Raw genomic sequence first — 22,209 nt, forward strand, 5'->3', positions numbered from 1 at the left:
TTCAATTAGCATTGTTTTATCGAGTAAATCTTTTGTCTTGGCATTAAAAGCAGCTTCCAGCAAATGTCTGGATCCATGCACAGAACCTTCATAGGTAATGTGTGGACAGAGTTGAGCTGTCTTAGAAGCAGAGATTACTCACATACTCAAAGTCAATCAGTAATCTCGTTGCCTATTTTGTAGTAGGAAAGATGTTTGCTTAGACGTATCCCGCAGTTGCTGTCACGTTTCAGAGCCTTTGCTCTCTATAGACGTGTTCTGTAAAGGTATGTGACACGTTGACCAGAACAGGGTAAGGGACATTGTCAGGACATTCATTTTCTTTCTGGAAGCAATTAGGGAGTTCCTCTTACAGTTTGTATTCAGCTGATTTTGAAAATAACAAGAAAAAAAAAAATCATGAAATTCAAACTGAGTCACAGGAGCAGCGTGAGGTAATTATTATTTAAGAAACATATTTGCTTTTCTACAGTAAATTGTAATTGAACACACTTTGTGGATGCTCCAAGAGCACACAAGCACTGTATGTCTCTGCATATAAAGGGGAAAAGAAGCTGTCTAAAAATAAGTGGATATTTTCTAGGAGAAGCCTACTATTATGGGGAACGTTGATTTGAGTTTAATTGATATAATTAATATAAAAAGCTCTCTCTGTATGTGCTGAATTAAAAGAGTTCAGTGGAGCCAACTCCCGCTTCTCTTTGGGAGTAGGATTGAGTCCTAACAAATTCCAGTGTTTGCTTGATTATTCAGAGTGAAAGAAATGTGTCTGTGATTGCAACTAATCAAGGGTCCAGGCCATATGCAGAATTCACATGAGCTGAGAGTTTAGAAAGAAAAATGAATCATGTAATGGAGGATATTTACTTTGCATATTTCACAACTATGGGGAAAAAAAATCCCGTATTTCCAATTATTCTTGAACAGAAAATAAATGTTTCTGGGTTTGTCTGCTTTCTCACTGGTGATAAAGGTGATCATATTAATTCGTGTAAGTAATTATAGGAGTTAGAGTTATTTCATTATAATCAGTCATTTGTTGACTGTCGCCTAGGGTGCCCATATGCACTTGAAATCATAGGGTGTTTTGTTTTACTTACGTTTTCCCTAGATGTGTTGAATAAGTTTGAATCCCTCAAAACAAAAGGACTGCAGACTGGATTTAACTTGTTATCTCATGTTGAATAGGGCCGTGGATCAGGATTCCCAGGGAAGCGGAGGCCGCGCGGTGCAGGTCTTTCAGGACGAGGTGGCAGAGGCAGATCAAAACTGAAAAATGGAGTTGGGACTGTAGTCATTCCAGGGGTAAGAACGCTTATTTTTAAGTCATGTTGTAGTCTGTGAATGTAAAGTAACCTAATCCAACTATAATTCTGTCATTAAAATGCTGTTTAAAGCCAAAGAACACTAAAAAGTAGAGGTATATGATGAAATCTGGTTATTATTACATATGTATGATTATGAACTACAGCACTAAAGCAAAATAAACCTGAAGCGATTTTATGCAGCTGTTTCCAATTAAAGGGACAACTGCTGGGCATCTTGGCGTGAGGCTTCTACTTCTCAAGTGGAAAAAATGCCAGATAAGTACAACATTCACTGAACGACAGAGTAGGGGAGACCAAGTTGTGTTCATACAAATAGAACAGGTGAGACCAGAGGTTGTTCTACACTGGCGACCAAACCAGACTGTGAGGGAAGGGCACAGAACAGAAGAGCCACAGACAGTGAGATACTGCTGTTCTGCCTGGGCTGGGGAGTTGCTGAACAGAAGGTGATGTCATTGCTGGTGTCATTGCCAAAGCTGTCCAAAGCTTCTGTTGGAATTTTTGGCATAAATTTGTGTATGTACTTGTAAAAACTGCTAGTGACCATGCTGACCTCTTTCAGTTCTACAACTCATGAGCCTGTTGAATGCAGGCATACCTCCCTTGCTTTACGTTGCTGCTTGCTTCTGAGAGCTCTTAGAGAAAAGGTGGTTGAGGAGTGCATTTTATTATCTTCCTGCCACTCATTTTTATAGGCATCTGCCATTTCATCCTTGTTTTCCTTCCACTTTTTCCCTGCTAATATGGAGAAACCCAGTATTATTTGATGTTCCTTGTATGAAAATTGTTCCATACAATTGCTGTCCCTTTCAGTTGTTTTGGTGTGTTTTCCTGAGTTGGCTTTGATGTTCTATTTCATATCTCAGAGCTCAGTCTTATGGGGTTCTTAGTGCAGTTCTTTATAGTTGTCATTCATTTTTTATTTCTCCAAATATCTCAATATTGTTGGCACATTTTGTCACCTTGCTCCATGTTCCAGGTTGTGCATGTGCCTGTTAGCACTCATCCCTGTCAGGATGTTCACCATTGAAAAATAAAAGAGATAATTGATGTTATTATTGAAATTGAATCAATCATGTGGGTTATTTTGATATTAGAATGCACAGCTTTGTACTTCAAGACAAGCCAGGTTTTGTAGAACAAACACTTAAAAGCTGTAACAAATCAGAGAATCTTCAGTGAGTTTAAGTGTTGTAACAAAAGTGACCATCACTATCCTCAGTTTCCTATAGAAATTTCAACCTGTGGTTTTTAAAGTGAATGGCAGCTTTTCTAATTCAGAGTTGAGAGCAGCAGCAATGTGGCTGCCTTGGAATAAAGTAGATGAAGGTACCAGTACAAAGAGATCAGCCTTTTCCAGATTAGAGGTTGAAATAGAAGTATTTTCAGCCCCTTTGCTAAACTTGTTCATACTCATTGGGATAGTGACTACATGAATTTGGAAATCATTACATGTAGGGAATGGGGGAGAAGGGGGCTACAGGTTAACTCCCATTGGCTCGTGTCTAGTGTTAAACTAGCATCAGAACTGGAGTAATTCAGTTCTTCACATTTCTGCTCTTTTGTACATGTAAGCAACTCTGAGAGCTTTGTGGAATCTGTGGAAATACATGCATGGGAAAAACTCTCCCTAAACATCTTGAGAGGTGTTTCAGGAGTTCTTTGGGTTAATTAGTTACAGCTGCAGAGCTGTCTGCAGTACAGTACTTAAACCATGTTAACAGCATACTTATATTCCCTTTTTAGCCGTTTCTCAGTACATGCTGATTTTCAGCAGCAGTGTATCAGAAAGATTCCTGTAGCTGTCGTAGCAGTATTTGCATTTGTCTCTAGTGATGTTTGAATTTGTGAAATATTTAGAGTATTATTTAAACAGAACTAGGTGTGTAAGTTTTGAATTGGGTTTTTAAAGTAACACACATGTATAAAACTAGAACAGCTGGTAAAACAAATTACGTTTCCCTGGCATGCATTTATCCTGTCTTTTTGTTGTGGGTTTTTTTGTTTGTTTGTTTGTTTCCTTTCATAGAACTGCACTTTTGTCTCCCAAACTTTCATACTCACTGCTGGCTTGGAGAGTAACAGCCTAAGTCTGTTAATGCAAAGTCATGGGTGGCAAATTCGGCACAGCAAGATTTGTATAGAAGTCAGAGCACAAAGCATTCTTTGATGTTTTCTTGTGACTCTCCCAAAATCACTAGGACTTCTTTTCTTCTTTTTCTTCCTGAGGAGCTCTATATACACATGCATACACTGAGTTAGTGAAGGGCAATTGAGAATAATGATATTCTTAGTCAAAAGGAGAATGGCAGTCTACAGTAAGACTTCACAGATTGAGATCAAACCAGCAGTGAATTAGTAAAATGATTTCTTATGAAGATAGCTTTCTATGAAGGCCATATGCACATTCTGATATCTTTGTGTTCTCTGGCATTAAAAATCAACATTCTTATAGGTTTCATGTTGTCTCATGTCTTAAAAAATGTGATGTGCTTGCTAATTACTGTGTTTGTTTTGGTAGGTTACGACTATGGATATTTCCTCTAACAAAGATGAAGAAGAAAACTCGATGCATAATACAGTTGTCCTCTTCTCCAGCAGCGACAAGTTCACTCTACATCAGGTTAGACTCTTAAGCTTTCATTGCGTTTCATAGAATCGCTAAGGTTGGAAAAGACCATGCAGACCATCCAGTCCAACCATCAACCCATCCCCTCATGCTTACCATGTCCCTCAGTGACACGTGTACCCTTTTACTGAACACACTTTTCTTGGTGACTTCACCACCTCCATGGGCAGCCTGTTCCAATGCCTGACCACTCCTTCTGAGAATGACATTTTCGAAATATATAACCTGAAACTCCTCTGGTGCAACCTGGGGCCACCACCTCTCATTCTATTGCTGTTACCTTGGAGTAGTGGCCGACCCCCACCTCTTTTTGTAGAGCCATAGAGCCAACCTCCTTTCAAAGAGTCATAGAGGCACTAAGGTCTCCCTTGAGCCTCCTCTTCTCTAGATTGAACAATCCCAGTTCCCTCAGCTGCTGCTCTTAAGAATTGAGCTCCAGACTCTTCACCAGCTTCATTGACCTTCTCAGGATGTGCTTCAGGGCTTTGATATCTTTCTTGTTGTGAGGAGCCCAAAACTGCACACTCTACTTGAGGTGTGGCCTCAACGGTGCTTTATTTAAAAAAAATAAATAAATGTAATTGAATATTTTCTGAATTTACTGTCTAACATGTTGAAAATCCACACTTTTCTGTAATTTCAGGATATGTGCGTAGTTTGTGGGAGTTTTGGACAAGGTGCTGAGGGCAGGTTGCTTGCCTGTTCTCAATGTGGTCAGTGTTACCATCCATACTGTGTCAGTATTAAGGTGAGTGCTTTGTTATTTAAGAGATTACTTAATTACACTGTTTTCATATTGTACTTTAATAGCACTATGCTGCCTTTGGTTTTGTGGTAATTAAGGGAGTCATTAACTTGTTAGATATTCTTCAGCTAATGTGACCATTATTTGTATGCAACTTGTGAAAGACTTTAATTAAATGCCATTTTGTAGTATGCACTGCCTCAAGAGAAATTAACCTTTTTGTAATTTCACAACCATAAATAGTACTGATTATCCAGCAGTTGGTTAAAATAACAGTTTGAGATATCAGCTTAAAAGCTAAATACAAGCAAAATTAAAATCAAAGAAAAAAAAAATGTAATGCAGCTTCATTTACTGGGGGCATAAGGTTTAGTTGATTCAATTTGTCTGTTGGCTGTCAGAATTGACAGCAGTTGGAGTGGTTAATTAATACATTTTTCTTTCATTAGTCTAGGAGAGAATGTGTGAAAATTAAATCTGAATGGTATGAGTTGACTTAGTAAGCAGATAATAAGCTATTTACTCCAATATATAAGCTATATGCTACTTACTGTGCAAGTACATGTATGTAAAACAGGGATTTCTTCAAACACATCATAGAATGTTATTTAAAATGTACTTTACAAAGCATCATATGCACTTTTCGTGCAACTCTACTCTGGTTTTACATTTGCATGCTACTTTTACATTACTGGACCTCAGTAAATTATTTGCTTTAGGTGACTGGAAAATCAGCATTGGCTATCGTCAGGTGATGCTGTCCTACATGTAGACCTAGCACAGCTTGTATTCTCTGACGTCCTGAATTTATATTCCTGAAGAGTATCAGCAACTCCAGGCAGTTCCTTTCTGTTTGCTCCTTTCTCACTTAGTGGGACTCCACAAAGTCTAATTGAGAAATGGCTACTTGTGATGTTGTTAGTGTGAGTGGTAGAGCACCCAGTGCTGCATAGCCAGGCCTTAATTTATGCACTGATTATACTTCACAGAGCACAGTTCAAATAATTTTCACCTTGCCATTTGCAGATTACTAAAGTGGTGCTTAGTAAGGGCTGGAGGTGCCTGGAGTGCACGGTATGCGAAGCCTGTGGGAAAGCTACAGACCCAGGAAGGCTGCTTCTCTGTGATGACTGCGACATCAGTTACCACACTTACTGCTTAGATCCACCCCTGCAGACTGTTCCGAAAGGAGGCTGGAAGTGCAAATGGTGTGTTTGGTTCTGGTGTCAAAAATGGTGGCCTTTTTTGTCCCATTTTGTCACTTTATATTTGCAATGATAACTGTAATAATTGCTTGAATTGTATTTTTGAGTCAAATGAATTAAAACAAACAAAATCTTTTTGCTTTGTTTCAGTCAGTTATCAATTCAATATGGTTAGATTAGGTTGTGATTGGACTTGATGATCTTGAAGGTCTTTTCCAACCTTAGCAATTCTATGATTCTAAGGAAATTGTTGTTATCTTCTCTTTATAACCTTTCTTCGTACCACAAAACACATAAGTAGAGGTGGACAATATTTATTCTGAAACCTCTAGACAAAAAAACCTGATCTATATTCACTGCTACAATTAATTGGCATTACACCAGATTGCTCTAAAGATAAAACCCTCTGAAAACCATTCATGTTATTTGAGTGAAATACAAACCAAATAGACATCTGTGTGGCTAAGTGTCTGCTGGTGAATGGCAACTGGAAGCAGGCACTCCTTTGACCTTGTTAAACTGTTACGTACATCCATCTGCCTGTTTTTGCAGATTGAAAGGACTTCTCACTTATAAATGCTTTAAAAAATACAAAAAAATACAGTAATGTTCAAAATCTAAATAATAATTCTTTATTCAAATAAAATATTTTGACCTGAAATAAGCTTGCTTCCTCCATGGAACTAGTTTGTGATGTGAAATTAAAGTATTTACCCAGTTCTAAGTTAGGAGAGCTTTAATGCCTCAAAACAGTTGTCTTGTGAACTGCAGGTAACATCATTCTGTCTTTTCTGCAGGTGTGTTTGGTGCAGACACTGTGGAGCAACTTCACCAGGTTTAAGATGCGAATGGCAAAATAATTACACTCAGTGTGCTCCCTGTGCAAGTCTGTCTACCTGCCCAATCTGCTATCGCACTTACAGGGATGAAGAGCTTATAATTCAGTGTAGACAATGCGATCGGTAAGGATCACTACTGTTCTACAGGCTTTTTGTGGTTAAAGCTCATTTCATTTTTTATTTATTTTTTTCCCCCCCCTCCCAGTATAAAAGCTTAAAGATGAAAGGAATGGTCTTGTGGTAAAGAACACTGGACTGAATCTCAGAAGTCTTTTTGTTATTTCATTCCTAGTTGTACTACAGATTGTATTATATTTGGGCAAATTAATTAATCATTGTGCCTCATCTTCCCCCTCTGTAAAAACAAAATATAACTAATTTACCTCACAAGGCTGTTGTGGTGAGGCTAGATCTAGATTACTTTGTATCAAATGAGTAGTTAAAATGATTTCAAATATAGGGAGAAATTATAATACCAAGATATATTTGCTTCTGGTACATTGCTTTATAGAATTTTCCTTCCTGTGAAGGGAAATAGGTAATATAATACTCTATATGCAGTATTTAACACAAACCACTATAGAATAATGTTGTGTATGGAGAACCTATTTCATCCTTTCTCTCTATTAGAATTTAAATTAAACAAGTATTTCACATTTACTTGGACCATATACTGATATTTAGGTCTCCTAAAACACCACATATTTCCTTTAAATTGTATTTTTTCCCCCACTTAATTTCTAGATGGATGCATGCAATCTGTCAGAACTTAAACTCAGAGGAGGAAGTGGAAAACATAGCTGATATGGGTTTTGACTGTACCATTTGTAGGCCATACATACCACCAACAAACGGTAAGAAGACAATTGAAACCAATGGCAGGACTGCACACTGCAATAAATAGGTTTGGGAATGGGTTGTGGTTCTTTTCTGTGATGGAGAGTTGGCTTGTTGTAGAAGCAAGATCTTTGTTTTTATTTTAAGGGCATCATGGAAGCGTCCTCAGCTCTTTCTCAGCCTCTCATAATTGACTGTAAAGCCACCTCTGCAGCCAAAGACAACCTATCAGGGAGAATTCTTGACAGATTTAGTGAAGATAATTTGGGCAGAGGACTAAAAACATCTGATACTGAAAGGGATAAATGCATCTCACTTTGTCAGGAGGAAGGAAGAACGATCTGAATTGAAGAATATTGAAATAAATTCTGTGCAGAAAAAAATTCCATATATCAATTCTTTGAAGCCTTCTGAAGCAGCAGTAGCTGTAACAACAGTGCACATAAGTATTTTTTCCCTCCAATCCTATAGTTTATTAATGCCACTCCCTCAGCTCTCCCAATATTTAAGACCTATAGTTCCCTACGTGTGATATTTAAAAATATCACATGTATATTATACCTCCATATTTCCCTGTTTGTGATTCTCCATGTTTTTGTTAGTTAAAATACACATTTCTCATGAATTTTCATCTTCTCTGGACATGTCTTCAGGGAACATACCGACTTCCTTGTCTGCAGTATGCAGTTTCACAGCATTGGTACTTCAGGAGCTGAGGTTACTGTGGTTTTTCTCTTCGAGCACAGCTATGCCATCTGGTTCTGTGGGATGGTACTGGTTAATTTTATAGTGAGTGGCTTGTCAGCAATTAGATTGGCCTATTAGATGATTTATGATCTTGCTACAAGAATAGTATCGTGGGTCTGTTTTCTCTGCGTGTCAGTTCACAGGAGTGTCTGCTTCAGTCTGTTGCTTTAACAGAGCACTGACACCTCTACACATTTTCAGAGTAATAGTATGGTAAAGTGTTCGTGTTAACCCTTTATTGAGAGTGTCATCAGGTTTTGAGAACATGGTAGAAGGAGGGAACAAGAACCAAGCAGTCAATTAAAGAACAAAACCCCAGGGGTAAGATTGAGATATAGGGTTGACTGCGCCACAAGGCTTGTGTTTGAGAGGACTGCTGAGAAGAGTTCAGCAGAGATCTGAAGTTCCTTTATACCTCCCATCCACATAACAGTGTGGCAGTAATTGTAACTTAATGATGTGGCTTTTGAAAGCTATACATTTGCTTGTGTAAGTTGATCGACTATATGTGTATGGTTGTGGAACGCTTCTAAGTATTGCACTATTGTCTCTGTTAGAAGTAAGGATTATATATACTTAGTATGTATGTATTATATATACTTATTATATATATAGTATATTACATATACTTAGGTATTTCTACAACTTGCTTCACGTGTGAGCTCTACTTTCTCAAATTCAAAACAAAAAAGTTTTCTCAAGGGACTTGTAAATGTAACAGTTTTCTGTTTCTTTTGGTAATAATGTTTGGACAATTAAAACATGCATAACCAAATAAGGAATACTACTTTTTACTTACGAGCTTGCAGAACTACTGTTTGGATGATTATAAGGTTCATAATTTGGGAGGTGGAACAACTTCAGAAGGGGGTATCAGATGTTTAACTGAGGTAGTCCTTTCTGAACACCACCATGAAGATGTGTAGGTTCATCTTCTGAGAAATAGGAACCAGTCCTGCAAGACCTGTTAGAAAGTTCCCCACCCTTCTTTGCAATTTCTGCTCAGCTGTTTTATGAGACAAGTTTCTCTGCTTTTTCTTTTTTGTCTTGGCTCAGTATGTGTAATAACTCTAACGTGTGTATGTTTGCACAGTTGCATGTCTAAATATATCATTTGGTGCATGTTCTAGAAATAGTTGCATGTACTTCTATTTTAAATGTTTCAGTGTTTTGTTAATTTTTCTACAATGTGTTTGAAAATTGTGTAATTTTTTTTTGTTTCAAGATGAGAGAAACAAATGCTAACAGTGTAACGTTTCTTAGAGTATACCATATGGTAGTTTTATTGGGGTAGTTCTTTCTCTTTCCATCTGATCTACTACAGAGGATATTGATGTGTTGCAAATATTATTACAATTTTCTTTACTACTTTATTTCAAAAGAAGAAAATGATCCTCAATCTACTAACTTATCACTACATAGCAGATGAAAAAGTAGGTGTATTTGTTGGTAGTAGGTAAATTCCTTCTAGAATGTATGCATTGAGAAAGAGCTTCCATTTTTCTCTCTTTAGAAAACAAGAACTTCAAGAGTTCTTGCCTATCTCAAGAATATCAGATATGTATCTGATAATCTTAAAGTCATCTTCATGAAATATGATTAAATATAAATAGTTTTTCTTTCTGAGCATGCATAAATATCTACAGCCAACGTATGGTAAAAATTGTTCCAGAGTAGCATGGCGTAAGTCTTAATTAGTTGAAGGACATGTCTTTGATCAGTATTTCATCAGGTTGTTTTTAATAAGGTCTCATATTAAAATACAGAATCATAGAGTCATCTAGATTGAAAAAGGCCTTCAGGATCAACAGATCTGAACATCAGCCTGATCTGCTGATTCCCATGTCTAAGCCATGTCCACTAGTGTCACATTCCCATATCTCTTTAATATGTCCAGGGATGAGGACTCAACCACTTCCCTGGGCATCCTGTTCCAATGCTTGGCTGCTCTTTCCATGAAGAAATTCTCCTCGATATGCAATCCAAGCCTCCCTTGGCTCAACTTGAGATTGTTTTGTGACATGTTATCATTTAACCACCTGAGAAAAGCAATGCAGCCTCATTTGAGGTAGTTGTAGAGAGCAATGTGGTCCCCTCTCAGCCTCCTTTTCTTCACACTAAACAACTCAATTCCAATAGCCACTCTTCATGAGTCTTGTTTTCTAGTACCTTCACCAACTCTGTTGCTCTTCTCTGAACATGCTGAAGCAACTCAGTATCATTGTAGTGAGGGGCTCAAAAATGAGCACAATATTTGATGATCTCACCAGTGTTCCGTTCAAGGGGACAGTAATTTCTCCAGTCCTACCAGCCACACTGTTCTGATGCTGGCCATGATGCCATTGGCCTTCTTGGCCACTTGGGCACACTCTTGGCCAGCTGTCGACCAACACAACACATACATCCTCTTCCAGGCAGCTTTCCAGTTGGTCTTGTTCAAGGCCATCCTGCTGCATCAGGTTTTTATCACCCAAGTGCTGGACCTGGCACTTAGCCTTGCTGAATATCATGTAGTTGGGCTCAGACCATTGATACAGCCTATCCAGATCCTCTGCAGAGCCTTCCTGCCCTCAATTGGATTGATATTCCTGCCTAACTTGATATCATCTGTGAGCTTGTGAGAGTTAACTCATCTAGATTACTGATAAAAATGTAGAACAAAACTGGCACCAAGACTGAGTCCTGGGGAGCACTACTAGTGACCAGCTGCCAATTGAACTGAGCTCTGTTCACCAGGACTCTTTGCACCTTCCAACCTTCCAGTTCTTCACCCAACAAAACAGTACATTTATCCAAGCCACAAGCCAATTTTTTGTGGGAGAGAATGCTATGAGAAACAGCACTAAAAACATAGCTAAGATACAGGTAAGAAACATCCACAGCCTCTCCCTTGTCTACTAAGCAGGTCATTGTAGAGATTAGTTTAGTCAAGGAGGACCATGTTTGCTGTGAAATGACATCCAAGATCTGCTCCACCTTTCCTGGTACTTTTCTTATGAATTAAGAAGTTATTATTAATTCAAATTTTGAGTGTTATCAAGATTGTTTTTTACTTTACCATGATTCAAGTACTGGCAGCTGATCAATGTAGTAGCTGCCTTTGTGCTGTAGTTCCTGCACATTCAGGATAGAGATGTGCATCTCTCACACTCCCAGTCATACTCTCTCCCAGACGTCTAAACAATCTACCCATCATTTCTGCCTGTCATTTACCATTGTACATCATGGCTTCTCTTATGGAAACCCCATCTGTAAATTCCATCTCTTCAGCTCTGCCTGGTTTTCTTTAGTAGGAGCAGCTAAGGAGATCTGAATGCAAATGCACATAACAGCTAGTTAAAGCTCATTTGGTAATATAAGGCTTACTGTGTGTACTTTACATTGCTTCTGTATCCTGTACTTATAATATTAGGAGCTAAAATTTTAAATGTTAATTATTTGGCATGGATAGTATTTCAGCTGTCAGATTCTTGTATGTCTTAGTATTTGCAAATAAATCCCTGCATCACACTCATAGTTATGCAGGCATCTAATAATACTCAGGTGTTGTGTCTCCACATGGACCACTTTGTACTGTCCCTTATGCTGATTTCATGTTTTCATGGAATCATTCCTTTCCATTGCAGCCTTTAAATTGCAGCCACCTTTCATTTTGAACTGTGATTTATTCTCATTGGATTGGATTTTGTGCACTGTTTTGTTGTTTTCTTTTTAACTGAGGCTGCTGGATGCTGCATATCATTCAGCAGGTTTTAGACCCTTTGGAAAATAACCATATAATTTTGGTTGAACATCATCTGAGTTCATCAGAAAGCACCGTCTTTGCTTTGTTGCAATCTTTAAGGAGTATTTTTTTCACTTGGACCAGCTTAGCCTGACTAGGAACTCTTTTTATCTATTATCCATTTTATTGACTTAATCTTTTATCTGCACTCTAAGTAGCTCCTTTTATGGATATTTGCTCAATACTGTCTTCAAACATTGTGCACCTTCTTTGGGCCGGTCTCAGAAGTCCTCACCTGGGTTGCTGTCAGCTTGTCTATTTCAAGTCTATTCAGTCTCGGCACTAAATTTGTTCAATGTGATGTGGATGAAGACTCCATGTTGTACGACTTCTGTGTTAGGGCACCAAATTTCTGTTCACAGTGATCTTTATGAACTTATTGCTTTCCTTAGAGTCCAGTTCAATAGTTGTTAACTCTGACTTAAAACAACTTGTAAACAACAGAAAGATCAGGTGATATCTCCTCTGCCTTTGATTGTCTCTTAGAATTTGCTTTTTTCTATTCCAGTTCAGAGTTTTGTGAGTGTCTTCCATCCTGCAGCTCATCCCAAGTGTTTTTTTTTTTTGCTTCCCTCCAGCTTAGTATCTCCTTCAGAATGTCATCTTCACTTTTGTTTCTTCTGTGCTTTTTCCTTCTGTGTCTGCATATCAGTTTTTTTCAGTAATGCTCACGGGCTCCTTTCATTTCTTAGTTTTCTGTAGTTACACCTCCCATAAAACTTTCAGAGGACTACAGTTCTTGACCACATACTTTCTTTACTTATTTCTTATGTAGGTGCAGAAAAACATTCTCTATATTTTGTATCTACTACATCCTTGTTTTGTATTTAACATATTGTTCACATTATTTGGAAGCTCGTTCTTTTCTTAGTCTTGCCTTTGTCTCCCAGATTTCTGTGTGAGATTGAAGCACACGTGTAACTGGTCTGAGAAACACGAACCTTCCCCACATGCTTTCCTCCCTCTGTGGTCTGGGCTTGTGTAGTAGATGCAAATGTAAAACACTGGGTGTTTGTCCAAGAATTAAACTCAGCCTAGCTAAGATTTCTAGGGGGAAAAAAAGTGAATAAACATTGAATGTATAGAAATGCTAACCATGTCAAACTAACTGGTTTTTTTTTGTTGTTTTAGTTCTCAGTGTGAGATAAAAGCTTCTAATTTTCCCTGTACTTACTGTCTACATAATCTCTATAAAGTTATTACTAATACTAAAAATCTAATCTACATATTGTGGGTCAGTGAAGCGTGATTACAGTTATTGTAATTAAGGCAGATGGGAAAAACATTTCTACCTGCAGCAGTAGTATGCTAGCACCAGAGGACATTTTGATCATCATTTGTTCTCTGAAGCATACAAGGCACAGTTTTTAAATTGAGCTTCTAGTGTTCCATTGGTCAGTATTTTAATTTTGAATAAGAATTACCCATTGCAAGTCATGTCTCATCTGCTCTAAGATGCTGTATCAGCCTTACTTTGTTTCTCATATATAAGACATCTGACAGCATAGATACAGCTAGAAGTCAGTGTATGAAGCTGTTGGAGTCACTTACCACTTCTGGGGACATAAGACAGCAAATGATACTTGTTCATAATGTCCTCCTGTCAATAGTATGTAGTTCAACAAAACCTGAACAACGTGAGTAGTGTAGGGGTTACCTTAAAATCCGCTAGATCCAGTGCATCTGTTTGCCTGGGGTCCGGTAGGCGGAGATAATTTGTCATCATGTTCAGTGCTTCCCCACTGCCTTTCTTGGCTCAGGTGAATTGGAGAACTTCAGCTGATGCCAGGCTTGTTTTGTAGTTGCATCTTCTGAGACATTAAAAAACCTTTCTTTAAAGGTGTTAGTGAAAGTTGCCAACAGCATTCATTAGGGAGTTCAACAGAATAGTTTCGAAGGAAAACTACTTCACAGAATCACAGATACTTGATAGCTTCAGTTTAAATCAAGTCACGCTTTTTAAAAGTTGAAATGATTTTCCTTATATTTTTCAGTGCCTTCTTTGGACTGTTGTGATTCATCAGTTGGAGCTCAGATTATTTCAAAATCAAAAGAACTAGGTAAAGAATGAAAATACTTAATCTTTGATCATTTAGCATATCGTAAGGGTATACTTTTACATCAGGCAAAAATTCCTTTTTGTTTTTATAACACATGACATTAACCTTCCAATTATCACAGCATGCTTTTCATTATATTGTTTTTTCTATCTTCTTTCTTCTCTTTTTGCTTGCCATACCCGTGCTGTAATAATAATCTGAGATTGTGCTTTGATTCTGCAGACTTAGTTGCTTGCCTTAATATTAGCAGTAAATGATAACACAGTTTGGCTGAGTTAAAAATACATAAAGGGTGAAATTGTAGGAGGGCACAACTTTACTGTATTCGCCCAAGTGTATGCTAGGAATTTACAATCTTGACAAGCCTACTGACAAGTCGTTTTTAATCATAGTCCCTAACACGTTCATCATGTTCAGATGGCTTCCATCATGTCAGGATTTTATCCTGCTCGGTATTGCTGAGTGTAGTTCTGAGAGAAGCTGATCCCCTCCAATTTCTTAAAAAAAAATATACATAGTTTTTTATGCACTTTTTTAGTTCAACTTAAGAAAACAATCATCCATGAAGAGTTGCATTCAGAACCAGCTGGGTGCAGGATGTTACATAAGAAAATAGAGCAGAAGTTATAATGTCCAGGTGTTTTCCAAAATTGTGCTATCCAGTCATTATGCAATTGGGATCAAAGAGCAGAAGCATCATTGCAGCCTCTTCATTACTGTACATTCTCAGAAAGTTCCCGAACTTCCCATTGGAGTTGCCAGAGCAGACTGAGACAGCAATGTCTTCCTACATTGTGAAGTTAAGGAATGATGTAAAGAATTTATCAGACTCAGTTGTCATGCAGCAGCTTCAGAAGGTAGAAGTCTTGCAGGTCTTGGGAGACTGGAGTTCTACTCCATTTACAAATAGATCTTGAGCCATTCACTTAATATAGTTTGTTTTTTGTCTACCTATAAAAGAGAGTTAATGATTTGCCCAATTCACCAAGAGTTCTACCAGACTAATGCTGAGTTACAACATGAAGCTGTACTGCTGAGGGCTTTGGCTCTTAAGCAGCAGGGACCTGAACTAAGACTTGCACAGATTTTACTGTGTCGGGGATACACAAATACCCTTACAGGCACCAGTTTCCGTAATCAAATAGTTCTGTTTAATGAATTCTGGATGTAAGTTGTTCTGTAGCACTGTAATGGATGGTTGCTGGATTTGACATCAGTCTGAATTATAAAGCTGTAACTGTAACGTGTAAGACAGTATCATATCTCTCTGTTTTATTTATACTGACTTCCTCACTCATGAATCAGTTCCATACGTGTGAATTATTAACTCTTAAAAGTGCTGTTCCTAAAGATCTAAGACTTGTAAATTAAAGAGTTTTATATTGCTGTTATGATTCATTTAACTTTTATAGACCCACCGAAGACATACACACAGGATGGAGTCTGCTTGACAGAATCCGGCATGTCTCAGTTACAGAGCCTAACTGTCACAGTACCTAGAAGAAAACGGACGAAACCAAAGCTTAAATTGAAGATTATAAATCAGAACAGTGTGGCTGTGCTTCAGACACCCCCAGATGCCCAGTCAGAACACTCAAGAGATGGCGAGATGGATGACAGTAGAGGTAGCAATGTTCTTTTGGCCTGTCTTGTGTGTTGAGTGCTGCACTCCGTGTATACATTGCATACATCCCTAGGAGAATTTGTCACACTCATATTTGTAAGTTCTGTACTGAATGATCTGTGGGAATTGCTTGGACAGTAATCATGATTCGTTGTTGAACAGTTCAGGGATTTTCTTACCGTTGTTTTGTTTTTGTCATCCATGCCATTTGAGACACTTTACTGAGGCTGGCAACACTGGAAATAGGAATCACCTCTTTGATCATCAGATTACTTTAGGGAATACTATGCATTTACTGAGTACAAGTGCGTTTTGAGGCTCTCAACAGCACAGACACCATTTGAAAAATGGTACCCTTGGCTCAGCAGTAGATTCCTGCAAGGCCTATATTTGAAACTAAGGAGAAAGAGAAATAGCTCTTTACTCAAAGTCTTCCTTTTATGTGGTGGGCTAAACTGAGAGTCTGAGAGGAGAAAAATACTTTTTGTTTGTCCTCTTCTCCAAAGAAGAATTTAAGACAGAATTTAAGTTTGGAAGTGAGTTCTGAGATGTTGCTCTTGTTCAGGTTGATGACAGTGTACGTAGAGACCTGCCAAATGGTTTCAGTTTTTAGGGTAGAGTATCCATTTAACATTGGAGGTAAGAGGAATGATAACAGTGCTTGCACAGCATCTCAGTCTGCAAGGGATGAAGGGGTCTGGACTAACACATCCAACTACCTCATTCTGTGTATGGGATGGGATTTTGGTAAATCACAGAAGCCTTTGGAAGAGCTCCTTCGACTGCATATTTGAGCAGACTCGTGTTGCAGGAGCCAGCAGTACTCAGTCTCATCTCCTTCCCTCAAAGTAAAGTGAGCACAGCAGCCAGAAAGTGGGAATTGAGGGAAGGAAAAGAAGCCCCTAGGAGTAAGCAACCTTCTTTTTACATTAAATCTTCACTCTTCAGCAGAAGAAACAGCAGCCAGCGTTGTGCAACACCATTCTCCCATCCTCTTTGCAGCAGTCTGGCTGTATATCCTGTTAAGTATGTTGGTTGGATTGGTGTTAATCCATGGCCTGAGGAAAGGCTTACTGAAACAGCAGGTGTGAAAGTTATTACATTAGTCATGCAGGTGTCTGTTACGAGTGGAACATGGGCACCCCACATCACCACAATCTAAAGTGCTCTGTTTATGCAACATTGCCTTGTTGTTAATCAGATTAAATGTCATAAGAAGCCTTTTTTTAGATACAGAGTGTGTGCTTGAGATAACTGGGTAGTTCAACCATCAACATAGTTTCCATCTTAACTTGTTGATATAAGTATTGTTCCTGTTGTTTGATTAGCACATTCTTAACCTTATGCTACTGACTACAGGTTTTGGTTTTTTTTAGTAATAACTTCCCGATGTTCATAGCCTTTAAAGCAATTAATTAGTTGATTTTCTTTTGTTTTCTTTGGAATTCACAGTGTTTGGTATATCATCATACCATTGCTCAGACTCTTATTCATCTCATGCGTCTATACAGTCTACCAAGTGGGTTGCTGAAAGGAAAAATGCTTTCAATTTTGGTTTGAAGGCAGAGAATTAACCACTCCCCTTGTTCTTTCACAATGGTTGATCATCTTTACTTCTACAACGGTGTACTTGTATTCTATTTAACTATTATAACTTTCTTATCTGCTTGTTAACTTTTATAGATACCCTCTTCAGCTTGATACTGAGATACTTAAATGTAATAGCAGAGTATGGTGGTACTTCCACAGACTTTGATTTCAGTTCTGTATCTCTTCTGTGGTGTTGTTTTTTTTGTTTGTTGTTGGTTTTGTTTTGGTTTTATTTTTATGTTCTTCTCTTTTGTTGGAACATAGCAAACAAAAAAATATATACATGTTCCATAGATTACTTTTTTAATGTATTGAGAATCAAAGCCTGTTCATGTGTGGCTGTAACTGTATGTAAATGGCAGGCTGGCTGGGTTTCCTGGAATGTCTAGTCAGAGTAGAGTGGATCAATGCCTGTTCTCTGAAAGGCTGAAGTTTTTGTGTGGGCATCAAGCTGATTAAGTCTATGCTGCTGCTTTGATTGAAGCAACATGGTACAGCAATTCCAGGTAAATACAAATGGTCTGGATGTCGCCAAGCTGAGTGGTGCAGTTGATTCAGTAGAAGGAAGGAGGGCCATCCAGAGGGGCCAGGACAGGCTTGAGGAGTGGGCTCACATGGTCCTCATGAATTTTAACAAGACCAAGTGCAAGCTGCGGTGCTTGGGTCAGGGCAATCCCAAAACGTTGGTACAGACTGGGGGACAAATGGATGGAGAGCAGCCCAAGTAAGAACATAAAGGGGCCTACAGGAAAGGTGGATGGGAACACTATATCAGGGAGAGTAATGACAGGACAAGGGACAGTGGTTTTAAACTCAAAGAGGCTAGGTTTGCATTAGATACAAGTAAGATTTTTTTCACTATGAGGGTGGTGAGGCACTGGAACAGGTTGTCTGCAGAAGCAGTGTCTGCCCCATCCTTGGTGGTGCTAGGTTAGATGGGGCCCTGCACAGCCTGATCTTGTGAGGCGGTGTTCCCTGCCCATGGCAGGGGGTTGGAAATATGTGATGTTTGAAGTCTTTTCCAATTAAACAATTCTGTGATTCTGTAAAGTCAGGTCAGTGACTGAGCCTTTGAAAGAGCAAGAGTTGTAGTTGTATCACAGCTGACATGGTATTATGGTCCACTTCTGCCTGTAGTAGGGATGAATAGACTACAAGGCATATTTCTTGAACTTCATTTCTCCTTCTTATGAATGTATGCATGAATACAAAGCAGAAAATGTGTATTTTGATATTTTTTCCGGGGACTATTGTATGTTTCCTCTAGATATTTCAAGAGCTTTATGACTTAATGAAGATGTAAGGTCATGGTTATAATAACACTTTAGGGATACCAGAAACGGAATTAATCAAGTTTCTCCTCAACACCAAAAGCTTCTTAGTGCTCTTATACTTTACATCTGTTGTCTGGCCTGCAGTCCTGTAGAATGTGAACTCAAAATTGTGATCTTTGTCATAAAGGCTGAGTAATTCTGTTGGGTTGAATTTTCAGCTATATAAGTCAAACTCCTCTGCATAAATAAGTCTGCTTTCAGTCAGTCACACAGCTTCAAGTCAAGAACCCTCCAAACTAAGAGTCATTATATATTATCTTCCATCTGTAGGCTGTATTTTTTCAGTCTGTCTTCTCGATGAAAACAAACTCAACTAAACATAACTCAGGTGGAAGGTAAACAAAATATATCTTGCAAGTATTCATATTCCTCAGTGTGTTGTTAGAAATTGCTTAAATGCTTCGAAAATGCAGCACAGAGTATTGAAAGAGGTGCCTAAAGTGATAAATCTCAAGAGTCACATGTAATAACGATAGCGTTTAGTCTCTGGTGTTGCATTGACATAACCTCACAGGATATTAATGTATATGGTGGGTCTTTGCGTAGTCGGGTGGGTTTCTACAAAGGGTTGAAAGAGCATGGTTATCTATCATCCTCCTGGAAAAGCTGCTATTCTCAACAATTGCTGAGAAAACATAGAGATGTATGCATCTTGGGAAAATGGCTTCCTTCCCCCTTTCCAGCTGAACTTAGCATTGCATCTTTTCTACAGAGGGTGATCTTATGGATTGCGATGGGAAATCTGATTCCAGCCCAGAACGGGAAACTGTGGATGATGATACCAAAGTGGCAGAAGGAGCTGATGGGATTAAGAAAAGAAAGCGAAAACCATACAGACCTGGTAGGACACACAATTTACAGAATTTTGTCACTTGTTTAGATCTTTTTTTTTTCCTTTATCATTAAAAAAAAGAGTAGGAAAAAACTGTGAACTTATGAAGTCTTCTCTTGCTAACTGGTGATGTTATCGTTTTTTGCCAAGTACTTTTCCCAAGGTTGCTGCACAGCGCTACAGCTGCAATAATATCTTGTTGATTACAGGTTTGTAGTTCGGATTTATAACTTGTTACTGATTCTTAACCCATTATGAAAATGTATTTCTTTTATATCATCAATGGAGGCCAGTTTGTGAGTGTATGGGCATCTTGAAGTATCTGAATTTTGGAGAACTTTCCACTGGTTTCTTACTTTCTGAAGTTGCTGATAATAGTAACATGCTAAACATTTGTGGAGAACTTCAGGCAATTAATTTTAATAAATGCATTTATTGGATGGAATTCATTTACTTTAATTTATCAGTGCCGTCAGCTGTTAATTGTTCTGTGGAATAACTTGTGTCTTGAATGCAGAACCTCTTGAGCTGTCTCTTGACAGAAGATACCTAAGTGACCGCGTAGAAAGTAGCTCTGTTTCTTTTAGGTCTCATTCTCAACCCAACATAATAAGGTGTCCTTAGACAAAAGCTGCCTTTCTTAAGAGCCCCTACATCACACTCCTCAGTGTGCCTCAGTATCTGTCGTCATGCTGCTTATGCAGCCTCTCACTGCTGTGGGATGATAAGCAGTCTGTAGTCATTGCAGTCACAAATACTCTTTCCAACAGACACACCCATCCTCCTTACTGTGATGGCCGTATCCTCTGATTATGAAGATAGCAGGGGAGGAGAATAGAGAAAGGAAGCAGCACGGTCCAATTTGACTTGCTTCTCTGTCAGTAGTTAAAGAGCTTTCTACCACCATTTCCCCTCCCCAGCACTGTGCAGGAGCCGTGTCTCAGCAGGTCAGGCCCACGTGCATTTTGCCTTCCATGATGGGGGCACCATATGGAGATGGTGGTGCAAACCCACAGCTCTTAACAGAGATCTCCTCTTTCTCTACAAGTAATATACCTCAACAAGCCATTTATTTTCACTGACGCGTCCTCGAGAGAAGAGAGCTTCATTTGCTCAGAGTGATTTTGGATCATGAGTTGTTAAGCAGCCATCTGTTAGTTTTCTGCAGCCAACAATTTCCCTGAAAAATTGAACAAACCTGAGTTTGATGCATGTATGTACCTATAGACCAACTGTAAAGGACCAGGAGCACTGCAGTCAATCATTAGTGAAGGATTCTGGAGTTTCAGCCAGTATCGTGTTGGTTAATTATCTTTTCATTATGTGGTACATCCTTCTAATACTGTCATTTGGAGTGGTGAGCTCTCCAGAGCAATTTGAATTTTCTTATGACCCCTTAATGTTTTTTAATAGGTTTCATTTAGTAGATTGACTAATTTTAGCAATTCATCAGCTTGCCAAAGGAGGAGAGAACCAGCATCTGAAAGTCACCAGGTTTGGTGATTTAATCTTCTTGCAGATGTATTAAAGTCCTAAAATTCTGATCCTTTCTGATAATTACATATATATCCACTGAGACATAAAAATTAAGAAATGAAAGCTCTTCAGGTATGTAGGATTTGTTCATCTCTAGGTGCAGTTGTCCCCTTCAGCTGCAGAATAATCTTGGCTCTCATTCTTGCTGTGAAATACAGTTTTAATCAGTATATTGAAATTTTGCTTTCTTTTTAGGTATTGGTGGATTTATGGTACGTCAAAGAAGTCGTACAGGGCAGGGGAAGACTAAAAGATCTCTCTCAAGGAAAGATTCTTCTGGATCTGTTTCTGAGCAGTTGCCTGGCAGAGATGAGGGTAAGAGCAGAAATTTGCTTTTAATTTTTTGTTCATGCGTAGTAAAGTAAAATTAGTGCAACTTACAACGTGTAGTGCTTTCTGGAGACGTGCTGTGAAGGAAGCAGGTTTTAGTGTTTGTTGTGATGATTTTTTTAATGAACAGAAAATACTCGTTCCTATGCACATACAGGTTTGGCAGAGCCCATGGTTTACAAAGAAACTGGAACAATTGAAGGCTGTTAGAGCTGAACAGTATGAATGGAGAGGACTGTTTTGTGTCAGAGCTCTAGCTTTGACCAATAGCAGATAGACGAAAGTGTGAGAAATGAGGCAGGATGAGAGAAGTTATGATAAGCCTTCCTTCAGACATCGTTTGGATCTAGAGTTATCTTCTGGATCGTGAGTTCTAATATGCAGCAATGTTGCACGTTACACAGATATGTTAGATCTTTTGTATGCATCTGTTTATTCTCTGTGAATCCTGTGCTAGTGAGTTCAGCAATATTTGTATTGTATGAAGAAGTAATTGCCTTTGTTCATTTAAAACTTGATATGTGAGAGTTTCATAAGATAATCTCATGATTTTGTTATGTCTAAAAAAAACCCAAACAGTATTAATTTGTAATACTCTAAGATGCTCTAGATGTGTCATATTTACCCCTCTTCAGTTGTCAACTTTTCCAGGGCTGAAGAATCCTACTAAGTTTGGTCTCTTTTCTCACTGTGAGAGCACTTTGATGCCTCTGGTGTTCTAATATGCAGTGGATTGGGCATCAAACAAGAAGTCAGGTGTTACTCCTAGGACTTATTCTCATGCTTTCT

At 38.5% G+C, this 22,209-nt stretch overlaps 1 protein-coding gene across 24 annotated transcripts in view; it reads left to right on the top strand.

Annotated features, from left to right (window-relative positions):
• KMT2C (lysine methyltransferase 2C) overlaps positions 1 to 22,209 on the top strand; it is a 166,540-nt gene that overhangs the window by 100,201 nt on the left and 44,130 nt on the right. For 16 of the 24 annotated variants that reach the window (XR_014943185.1, XM_015852848.3, XM_085538968.1 and 13 more), the window contains 10 exons: positions 1,189 to 1,305; positions 3,850 to 3,951; positions 4,601 to 4,705; positions 5,729 to 5,910; positions 6,705 to 6,869; positions 7,491 to 7,600; positions 14,109 to 14,174; positions 15,587 to 15,799; positions 19,435 to 19,563; positions 21,286 to 21,405. Coding sequence is in view for 23 of the 24 variants with exons in the window: in XM_015852848.3 (XP_015708334.2) it covers positions 1,189 to 1,305; positions 3,850 to 3,951; positions 4,601 to 4,705; positions 5,729 to 5,910; positions 6,705 to 6,869; positions 7,491 to 7,600; positions 14,109 to 14,174; positions 15,587 to 15,799; positions 19,435 to 19,563; positions 21,286 to 21,405 (1,309 nt within the window). In the remaining variant the exon portion in view is untranslated. The remainder of the gene's footprint in view (positions 1 to 1,188; positions 1,306 to 3,849; positions 3,952 to 4,600; positions 4,706 to 5,728; positions 5,911 to 6,704; positions 6,870 to 7,490; positions 7,601 to 14,108; positions 14,175 to 15,586; positions 15,800 to 19,434; positions 19,564 to 21,285; positions 21,406 to 22,209) is intronic. The other 8 variants (XM_015852853.3, XM_085538967.1, XM_085538973.1 and 5 more) reach the window with 2 other exon arrangements.

Source organism: Coturnix japonica, chromosome 2 (genome assembly GCF_054131305.1).
Source record: "Coturnix japonica strain WE chromosome 2, WE-NBRP24, whole genome shotgun sequence".
Taxonomy (NCBI): Eukaryota; Metazoa; Chordata; class Aves; order Galliformes; family Phasianidae; genus Coturnix; species Coturnix japonica.